The 11,004-nt window shown below is 52.8% G+C and overlaps 1 protein-coding gene across 1 annotated transcript; it reads right to left on the reverse strand.

The window, feature by feature from the left end:
• Nucleotides 1-6,156: 6,156 nt before the first annotated feature.
• Tedc2 (tubulin epsilon and delta complex 2) lies at nucleotides 6,157-11,004 on the reverse strand. The gene is made up of 10 exons (XM_032913877.1): nucleotides 10,929-11,004; nucleotides 10,755-10,853; nucleotides 10,484-10,542; nucleotides 9,974-10,370; nucleotides 9,520-9,573; nucleotides 8,726-8,819; nucleotides 8,449-8,560; nucleotides 8,242-8,343; nucleotides 6,860-7,050; nucleotides 6,157-6,585 (listed from the first exon to the last, which is right to left on the reverse strand). The coding sequence occupies exons 1-10, from the start codon at nucleotides 10,976-10,978 to the stop codon at nucleotides 6,439-6,441; spliced, it is 1,305 nt and encodes a 434-aa protein (XP_032769768.1). The 5' UTR covers nucleotides 10,979-11,004; the 3' UTR covers nucleotides 6,157-6,438.

Consider the following 11,004-nt stretch of genomic DNA (forward strand, 5'->3'; position numbering starts at 1 on the left):
TAGGCTGGGCCAGCGCGGGAGGGGGCTGGGAGGCCCGCGATCCGGGGGAGGGGCTGGAGAGCCAGGAATGCACTGACGGGAGGGGGCAGCTCAGCCTTGCAGCCCGTGAGGGACCACCCAGCAGGGTCCTCGGCCTGAAGCCAGGCTTTGGCTGCTCCTGGGGTGGTGCCACGTGCTGGGCTGGGGTCTGGGCCACTCCTCCCAGAGGCCCATCATGCAGGCACAACCTTAGGACTGAAGCTTGAAGTTTTGGATGCTACCCAGAATGGGGGAAGACAGTTGGGGCCGGTGTTCTTGTTGGGTATCCCCAAGGCAGTAGTCTGTTCTAGCAGTAAGAACGCAGGTCTTACTTTAAATCTGAGCCGTTTGGATTTCTGGCTGTGTGGCCTGAGTTCCTCAGTTTCTTCATCAGCCAAGATGCCTATTGTTCGCCATGCTTCGAGGAGTTGCTGGGAGCATTCGATGGGCCAACATAGACAGCATCCTAAGCTAGGTGCACTAGGGAGCATCTGGATTCGGCTAAACCCTGAGGTCACTGTTCTACAGTGGATCCAGCCAATCTCTTAATCTTAAACACTCCCAGGTATCAGGGTATAGTTGTGTCATATGATAGCCCCAACACCCAGAAGGACTTGAAAGCTTGGACACAAAGTACAGCCTATGTGATGGCCCCTTGAGGTTCAGGGTGTGTTCACCTGTTGAAAGCCCCTGGGGAAAGGTAAGGAGTGAAGTTTGATGAATGGAGAGGATCACAAATAAGCCAGATTCAGAATCCCTGAACCTGACAGTCTCCGCCTAGTAAATTTGGATAGGAAAATAGGCAGATGCCCCAGATGAGTTGGGCACAAGTTGGAGGTGGGCAGCTGTAGCTGAGAGGGTCTTGCCTTTGGTTTGACAGACTAGGCAGCGCTGGGGTGGACTCCACAGAGTGGGTAGGAATACTGTCCCATCTTGGTGGAGCAGTCCTGAGGTCCAAACACCTGGTTTCAGAATGGAGGCTGACCACAGGCCAGTCCCTGCAGCTGGTGAGAGGCCATGTGGGGATGCCTGTGTACTCGGAGCTACCCTCCTGAACTGAAAGTGTTCCTGACAGTAAAAAAGGAGAGAAAGAGAAGCACTCGGAAAGGACTAGTGAGACAAGAACACTGGACTCTTCCCAGGACAGGGGCTGCAGCAGAGGCAGGCACTGGGAGCAGCAGTGTGGCAGGTTGTAGGACACTTGGTTCCCTCTGAGAACAGCTGACCCCAGGTACCTTCCCAGGCCTCCTGTGCACACTTTCAGGGATGGGTAATAGACAAGCAGACATCCTAGAGTGGATATTGCCCCTCATCTGGACAACCACAAAGCCTTACCTTTCACCTTCCTAAAGTGAATAGTGTGTCCTTTACAAGTAGTCATGGGCTGGAGCTCTGCTCTGCTCTGCTCTGCTCTTCGGCAGGCCAAGTTCAGGATTAGCCCTTTCCAATCACCTTCTTACAGAGCAGTGGTTCTCAACCTTCCTAATGCCGTAGCCCTTTATGTTTGGGGTCACCACAACATGAGGAACTGTTACACTACCTCATGTGGTGACCCCAATCATAAAATTGTTGTCATTGCTACTTTGTAACTGGAAATCTCCTACTGTTACGAAATCCATGTTTCCGCATGGTCTTAGGTGACCCCTGTGGTTGAGAATCAATGTTCTAGGTCCTTCTAGCCCCCAGCTCCATAGCTCATTGGGATGGGAGGAGCCCTGGTTGGGATGGGAGGAATGGAGAGTAGCTTATGCTTGAGAAGCCTGGGGGCAAACCCAGGCTGTCTCTGAATTTCAAGACCCCTGCTAGACCCCCCAGACATCTACGGGAGGTGGGATAGGGGAACAGCCTTTCACCCTAACAGTGAAGTAAACTTTATCTCCAGCTCAGCTCCCTGTGAACTGTGGCTGTTGGGGTCTGCAGAGTGTGTGATGGATTCTGATGTGGGTGGAAGTTGGTGCCTGGTGATCTCAGCATTTATCAGGTCCTGGGGGATGGAGAGGGGACAGGGGCTCAAATGGCCATTGCATCACCAGCTCTTCAAGGAGGAGGCTGTGGGCTTCAGATCCGTCTCCTAGAATTGCGCTCTGCACACCCTGCCTGGCCCCCGGGCTACTCTTGCAGATGGTGGGCTGGGCACTGGGATAGCTTTCTCTGGTCTCCAAGAGCCGCTTATAACTCTCTGTGGACCCAGCCACCTGCCTCAGCCCCTGATTGAGGCCTCTTAGGCCTCTCATCTCACTATTCCCTACCCCCTCCAGGCACTTTCTGGAACAAAGAGGTCCTGCCTCCTGCCTCACACCTGCAGCCGCTGCAAGCTCGGCACACTCACCCCATTGGGTAACAGCAGTTGGTTTGAGGGGGACAGAGGATGATAGTGTTTGACAGTTTCAGGCCGCAGGGAGCTGCTGACCTTTCAAATAACCCCCTGGCCAGCCCGGGTCCAACTGTTCCCTTCAGACCCTTGCCACCACTTCTTCTTGCCTTGCACAAACATTTACTGAGTGCCTATTACACCTCAAAGAACCCACAGGTAGTGAGGAAGGCCAGCAGGTCTACACTCTCCGCTTCACCCTGTTCCTTACACTCTCCGTGTTCTCCACACTCCAAGCGCAGACTTTTTTGCAAAACTTTCCACACTGTCAGGCCAGTTGGGCGGCAGCAACCAGCCCTCCGTGTTGAAAGCGAAAAGCTGAAAAGCACCGGTTGGTGGAGGGAGGGTGTGAGGGGGAAGGGCGGAGAGGGAGGAGGAAGAGTAAGGGTGGTAGCCCTCCCTACTTCATGAGGATTTAGAAATAAACAGTTTAGGGAGGGGTCTTCTGTGTCTTGCCAACAGTGAAACGCAGCACCCTTTCTCGCCCAGACCTTGCTGGGAGGTGGCCTCTCACACAGGCTCACGGTTCCCGGGGCTCCCGCTGCTCCACAAGCCCAGCCCTCCTCCGCCGAGCTCGCCAGCACAGAAAGGTGGCGGTCAGGAGTCCAAGGCCGACGCTAAGAGCAGCCAGCGACATGCTCTGGGGCAGATCCAGGCAGGGCCCGCACAGCGAGAAGGTGATGCCCGTGCCAGCTGCACCGGCCAGCACCGCCAGGGCGCCGAAGGGCAGGATGCAGCGCGACCATGAGCTCCCTGCACCGCCGGTGGCCAAGAACAGGGCATGCACAGCTCCAAAGGGTTCTGGGGACTCCAGACCTGGCTGGGTGGGCTCAGGCAAGGACTCTGGTGTTCTCATGTTTCCGACTAGGTGGCCGACCGTGCTCTGGGGTGGGGATGGGATGGCAATGGTAAGGATGCCCACCACAGCCTTAGGTCACATCCTGGACTGCCACGTAGGAGCCAATTGGTCCCTGACGCGGTGACGACACCAGGACGCCTGGGAGTTCCACCGCCTCCTCCTGGCTTTGGCAAGGAATTGGGTGAGCAGGGTGGTGGGTAGTGGCTAAAGTGCTTCCACTGTTTTCACAGAACCCTTCACAAACACGGCTTCTAACTCCACCCAGGGTACCTCTCAGGGGTTGAGCACTTAGAACAGTCGGCTGGACACTACCAGGTAGGGTCATGTAGTCTAGGCTGAGCTCCCAAAGCTTGGCCAGGGGCAGAGTGGGCAAGGCCCTGCCATTCTTTGGTTTAGGATCAAGCATTGGTTTAGGAGCAATAATAAAGCAAGGGAACCAGCCAATGGAATAATTCCAGGTAGCCTGTTACAGAAAGGGATCCTGGGGTGGAGAATGACCGGCCTTAGGGTTAAGGCCACCTCTAGATCACAGCAGCGGAGCATAAGGTTTCCAGGGAGCCGTAGACTGACCAAAAAAAGGGCTGGGTTAGTCTAATGGATGGCTCTAGTCAGGGGCATTCTCCTGGAGCTGGGTGCCAGCTTGACAGGGTTGAGTAGCCGCCTCTCTCCGCTGAGAGATTCCTGGGTTTTGTTCTGGGAGACACTTCTCAGTTCAAGGAAGTCCATGGTTTTTCATGTTCTCCTTCAGTCTCTAATCACTCCAAGCCCTCAGCGGGGCTGTGTTCTGACTGATTTTGGTCAGCAGGACTGACCTTTACAGACTTTTCTTTGTAAGGACCTCCTGCTGGTAACCAGAGGAGCAAGGGCTTAACCATTCTCTAGTCGTTTCCTTCACCTTCAGACTTCCTTTAGGCTCTCCTAAGGCTAGGTTTTACTTCCTTTCCAGTCTGGTGAGGCTCCAGGGCTGTACACACATGGAAGAGATGCTTGGGGTGTGCTCGAGGGCTCTGAAATGCACTCAAAATCCCAGCTCGTGTGAAACAGACGGGAGGGCGAGGAGTTGGAGACCGGGCTGAGCTACGCAGTGAGATCCCGTCTCAACAAGACAGAACAAAAATCTAGGAGCCTGGGACTGAAGAAATGGCTCAGTGGTTAAGAATGCTTGCTTAGGGGTATGGGGTACTTTATCTCAGTAACTTTAATCCCAGTACAGGCCTTTAGTCCCAGTGCTCAGGAAGGAGACAGATGGGTCTCAGTGAGGCCAACCTGGTCTATATATTGAGTTTCCAGGCCAGTGGAGACTACACAGAAAGACCCTAAGGAACACACAAACAAAAAGAGCTCGTGCTAATCTCTAAGAGGACCCACATTCTGCTTCCAGCATATACATCTGACAGGCTTTGACTCTAGCTACAGAAGATGCCCTCAGTTTTGGAGTCTGCAGGAAACCGTACACAGGTGTCATACACCCACAATTAAAAATACATTTTTCTTTTTTGAGACAGGGTCTTAATACATAGACCAGGTTGGCCATAAACTCATTGAGATATACCTGCCTCAGTCCCTGAAGTACTGGAACTAATGGTATTGGGCACAAGGACCAACTAAAAATGGTCTAAAAAAAAAAAAAATAGGGGCTGGAGATGGCTCGGTTAAGAGCGCTTGACTGCTTGGGGATTTAGCTCTCAGAGAGCGCTTGCCTGGCGGCTGAGGCCCTGGGTTTGGTCCCCAGCTCCAAAACAAACAAAAAAAAAAGAGGTCCTTCCAGAGGTCCTGAGTTCAAATTCCAGCAACCACATGGTGGCTCACGACCATCTGTAATGAGATCTGATGCCCTCTTCTGGTGTGTCTGAAGACAGCTACAGTGTACTCATATATAATAATAAATAAATCTTAAAAAATAAAAAAATAAAATCTAGGAGCTGGAAAGATGGCTCGGCAGTTAAAAGTAGTTGGTGCCCTTGTAGAGGACCCAGGTTTGGTCCCAAACATCTATGTGGCAGCTCTCAACCAGTGTAACTTAAGCCCAGGGTATGAGGCGTCAGCTTCTGCGGGCATCGGGTACACATGAGGTGCACATTTCCATGTGGGCACCCATATTTAAATCTATTTTGTGCACACGGGTATTCTGTCTGCAGGGTGTATGTTCACGTTGTGTGTGCAGCACTTAGCAACGCTGAAGAGGTCACTGGGTCCTTTGGAACTGGAGCTACAGGCAGCTCCTAGTCACTTAACTGCAACCCAAACCTCTGGGGAACAAGCTGTCCTTGAGACTCTTGCAGGAAGCCGTCCATGATGGAAACCCCAGTCCAAGACTGCAGAGACTACAGCCCTGACCCCTGCCCTTTCTCCTCCTCCTAGGGGAGTAACAACTCCTTACATGGAGGCGAAGCCTAGGAGGGGACAGTGCCCTAAGTGAGGGACACTCTGCAGGAAGCCGAGATCCCCACAGGCTGGTCCCAGGTGACAACTGGGATGGAGTAGGTGGGGTAGTCAAGCCTGTTCTGCTGTGGCTTATGGCTTTCACGGATACTAGGGGACAAATGTTAATGTTTTTTGTTTTTTTACCTTCCCTTATGCAGAAAAGACAGACATACTTTTGAATTTTTACTTGATGTACCTTTCCTTCATTTTACTTAAACAGCGTTCAGGCTGGCCCTAAACTTAGCCTCTTCCTTCAGTCTCCCCAGTGGGATTACAGGCATACTTAATTGATACAATTCTTTTCTTTTATTTGGATTTTTAGGACAGGGCTTTTCTGTGTAGTCCTGGCTATCCTAGAATTTGCTCTGTAGACCAAGCTGGCTTTGAACTCACAGATTCACCTGCCTCTACCTCCTGAGTGCTGGGATTAAAGGCGTGTACCTCCACTGCCCCGGGGTTAGATACAACTCTTAAAACCACAAAGAATCCAAAAGGTATGATATAATTTAAATACTTATAGGTCTACAGTGAGAGAAAGGAGAGGCAGCCAAGGACTGCCCCAGGAACACAGAAAGCTGAGCCCTGACCAAGACGTCTGGTGGCTAAGAGGAGCTGGGAGGGAGGGGGGATCACCCAGCTTTCCCAGTGAGGTGCTAGCTCCGTGCTCTCAGCTCCCCCAAACAGGAAAATCTCCCTCAATCCCTGTTCACTACATTGCAGCTGAGAGGAGGGGGCTCTCCCAGAGAGGCTCGTCTGCCCAGACTGCTTAGTCAGCAGGGTCATCTCGAAGGACTGTGAGGAACTGTTCGCCTCCCTCACAGAGCAGACTGTATATAACCCGACACAGTGCCAGCCAAGGCGGTCTTCCTGGCTCCTGGGTGTTTATCAGAGGGAGGAGTTCAGCCATCAGAACCTGAGGAACAGTACAGAGAAAAGGCCTCGGTGGGCAACCCTGGGATAAGTTTCCATCCTCTTTCCCTCCTCACATTCTAAACATCCTGGCCATGAGGATGCTCCGGCTCACATGTAGGCCCAGAGGCCCAGTCACAACCTATTCCAGTCCTTCATCTCTTGAGACTGACCCTGGGGGTGTGGGCGGGGGTGGGGGCGGGGTAAGCGCCAGCCTCGGCAAGGTCACTGGCTCCCAGGAACCGGGTATACATCACCACCACCTGCCCTGGAAGTACCTTTTCTAGATGGATCTGCTGGTCTAGCATGGCCACTCGAAGCTTCAAAGTTGCCAAGGTCTGCAGCTCCTTGGTGTTAGAGTAGAGAAGGAGCTCAGGGCTCCAGGAAGAGTCCACCTCTCCTTCACAAACTGACGAGACCTGAGTGGGCTCCTCTGCAGGGCACACTCCTGGAGGCTGTTCTGTCACAGCTGTGAGAAGAGACCTTTGTAGTCTCATGGGGTGGCAGCCATCACCAAGGTTTCTACTCTTCTTACAGGCCAGAACTTAACTTTCCAGGCACCTCTTCCCTACTCTCAATCCTATGCTTTGCTCTAGGGGATACAAAGCTGTGCTTTTAAACCAACCTAGACTAAGTCAGGTGGTGTCTATCGCATACTTTGAATCCCAGCGCTTGGGAGGCTGAGGCAGACAGATCTGAGTTCAAGGCTACGCTGGTCTATAGAGTGAGTGTCAAGACAGCCAGGACTGCACAGAGAAACCCTGTCTCAAAAACCAAAACAAAACAAGGAGACAAAAAAAACCAAACCAAAAAAAAAAAAAAAAACAAAACAAAACAACCTAGGGTATAGCGGCCTGTGGTAGGCTTGGTGTAATAGGTTTATCTGCGGCTGGGCCCTAGGCTGATAGCCCTTCCTTCAGACACAGGCAAGGCAGGTTAAAGTGCCTGAGATCTGTCTTGTGCGTTGTGTCTTCAGAAGCTGAATACTATTCTCCAGACCGCACTGTAACCTGATATTGGGGTGCTGTATGTATCAATGTACTGTGAAGAATGCTCCCCATTAATTCATGATTGGCCAATACATGGCTGGGGGGTTATGACTGGGCAGAGGAGGAAAGGGGGCAGGACTGGGAACTGAGGGAGGAGGTGGGTGGGAGGGGAGAGGAAGAGAACAGAGAGAGGAGGAGGTCACCGTCCATGGGATGGACCAGGAGCCCGTGGCCAAGAGAAGTGCACCCCGAGGACAGACTGATGGAGCAGAAGCAGCCCGGGAGACAGCAGATTGACAGGTGACTGACATTTGTGTGGTTTTAACAGGTGGAAGGATTAGAAAAGCTCAACACTGGGGTTGGGGATTTAGCTCAGTGGTAGAGCGCTTGCCTAGCAAGTGCAAGGCCCTGGGTTCAGTCCCCAGCTCCAAAAAAAAAAAAAGAAAAGAAAAGAAAAGAAAAGCTCAACACTGCTCAGCGCGGTGCCTACAGCTTGTGAATAAACCATAATTTGTCTCTGTGTCATTTACTCGGGATCTGTACATCCAGTCATGGGGTAGAAACCCCCAATATTTATTTCAGAATAGCAACCCCCTCAAGAAAGATAATTCCTTGCTTTACTGGACCCGAGTTCAGACCTCAGCACAGGCAGTGCTGGGCTAAAACCTCACCTGCTTGCAGCGCCTGTATCCTGTGGAGACACTGCCCAACAATGGTCTGCAGTCCTTCCAGGGTGAGCAGGCATCGGTACTCCTGCATCCAGTCAGTGGGGGCTACACAAGTTAAGGGGGGGTCAGGCGGGATCCGTGAGGGTCCTCACACCCTACCTGTCCCTCTTGCCTTCTACCCTCCACCCAAGTCCAGGCAGGACCACTGACCTGCTGCAAGTTCCTTCTGCATATGACGTCTCAGCAGTGTACAGGCCTTTCTCAGGCTCTGGGCATGCGCCTCCACTTCTGTAGCACAGGGCCTGTGGCTGGAACAGCCTGACTGTTCAGTAGTTAGGGAAGCTGGTCTGTGGCCAGACCCCACCCTCCCACCATTAGTCTGGAGAGACACCGTTGCTGTGACACAGGCCACACTGGTCCTCTCCTAAACCTGCCAGGTTCAGAGCCTGTTCCAGCATCCCCAGCTCTCCTGTGACAGTAAGGATACAGCCATCTGGAGTTTATGGAGGAACTGAGTTTTGGTGGCTCTAGTGGCATCTGTGGAGTCATTGGTTTCTGTAGAGCTGAGCTGGGCCCACAGGCTGGAACGGGCCCAAAGGTACCGCCAGAGGAACAAGGTTATTTTAACTAACCAGAGTATACCTCAGGAGGCAGGGACACATCCCCTCCCAAGTGTATGGCTTTGCTGGGTGGCAGGAGGGGGCAATCGAAGCCTAAGGGAACCTAGAGATATTGACCAAAACCAGGGGCACAGTGCAAACATCTGCGAGGATGAGCGACCATTTGACCCACCGAGCACCTCTGCGAAGCAGGGCCTGTTACAGTCATTCCAGAAGGAAGAGGATCTGGAATTTGGAGACTAAGTATCATGTCCAGTCCTTAAAACTTGAAAGACTGAGGGCTGGAGACTCAGTGGTTAAGAGCACATGGTACTTTAATAGAAGACATGAGTTTGCCTCCCAGCGCCAACTTCAGGCAGCTCATAACCACCTGTGACTCCAGATCCAGGGGATCTGACTTCCTCTCCTGATGGCCTACTCACCCAAACACACACGCATACTACATTGAAACAAATGAGAAACAACAAACAAAAGCTTGATTGGTTGAACTGGGACCTTCAAAGCTGCTGGGCCCAGGCTCACTGTGCCAGCTCAGATGAAGCAGGGTCTTGGCGTGCACAGGGACCAGATACAGTAGAAGCAGAAAGACCTGTGGGAGGGTTTCGTTTGCCCATCCCAGTGTTGGTAATGTTCTCCAGTCTCTGTCTCCACTCAGCCTTACCGGGAATTCCGAGAAGATGCCTTCCTGAAGGCCACAGGTAGCTGCAAGAGAGTCCTGTAAGAGAGAAGCCAATGCTAAGAGCAGTCTCTTCCCATTCCAAGGCTGTCATTCTTACACCTGGCTCAGAACCCATTAGGGGTGAACCTTCTCACCTCCTCTCCCTTTTACAGTCTAACTCTGACAAGCTTTTAGGAAAGGGCTTCCAGAGTAGTGTGGGTGTTAGCCGGGTCCAAAGAGAAAGCCCTGCAGAGCCAGCCTATCTAGAGCGCATGGGCTGGTCAGGCTCCAGAGCAACAAATCTGATACCATCCCAACTAGTTGTTCTACCCTGCCTGCTTGAGTGCATGGCCCTTATGGGGTGGCACCTGGGGCTTCCTCACCCAGCTCAATGCCCTGTCAGGATGGAAACAGATAAGAGAAGGCGGTGTCTCTAGCGAGGGGCTGGGAAGCTTACCCCTTCTCTTTTAACGTGAAGAGTTCTGTGGCATGGCCAACAGATGATGGGGCCTGATCCCTGAGGCCTGGTCCATACCCAGCAGTTTGGTCTTGTGTTCTTACTTGGGTCCTATCTCCCCTTGTCTGAAGTCTGCACTCAGGGTAATCCTTGGCAGAGGCTGTGGCCCGTCGTATGCCCTTGGTGGGTCTTGCACCTAATGCACGACTCCCAGTCCTGCTGGGAGCCTGAGGATGGGCAGAAGCCGTGGTACCAGAAGTGGCTGCCTTAGATGTCAGACTGGGGGTCCTGTCTCTTTGTCCAGCATTGGACACGCCTTTCCTCACACGAACAGCCTTCTCCAGTGCCTGGGTCAAAAGTTCCAGCTCCTCAAGGTCTTGAGAACTCGGTGTACACGCTATGAACGTCAAGAACCATGCAAGAATTCCTAATCACATTCCCAGGATGGATTCCCCCATGACAGCAAGCCAGAGAATGATCAGGGACAGCACCCGTAAAAAGCATGTTTACCTGGACTCGAGTCCTCTTCCTTGGTTTCTGGAACTGGAGACGGGGTCCTGGTTGGTTCCCTGCAAAGAAAGGGCAGCGATGGCACGGTCCAAACAGATCCTATCTCTAAGCAGATCCCCATCCTCACACCCGGTTGGATAAGGGGGAGGGACAACAATGGCAACCGGACTATAAAAGTGTGCAGTTGCTCTTGGTCTTCTAGGCCCTGGGGCTCTGTATAGTCCTGATGGTCCGAGGAGGGACTGGCCAGGAGGTCCATGGGTCCGCATACCAGACCTGCAGCAGCCTCCTGGAAACGCGCAGGCTTCGCTCCAACTGCCGCTGTTGATCGGCGCAGGAGTCCAGGGCGCCCTGCAGCTCAGCTACCAGCCTGAGAACAGGTACTAGGTGAGCCTCGGAACCCCGCGCCCGTCTGCCCCATTCCCTTCGGTCGCACGAGACTCACCGCTGAGCGCAGTCTGCCGGTAGCAGGTAGTTTGCTTTAACGCCAAGCATTTTTTTCTTGCCGCCACAACGGAGTC

This window comes from Rattus rattus, chromosome 9 (genome assembly GCF_011064425.1).
Source record: "Rattus rattus isolate New Zealand chromosome 9, Rrattus_CSIRO_v1, whole genome shotgun sequence".
Taxonomy (NCBI): Eukaryota; Metazoa; Chordata; class Mammalia; order Rodentia; family Muridae; genus Rattus; species Rattus rattus.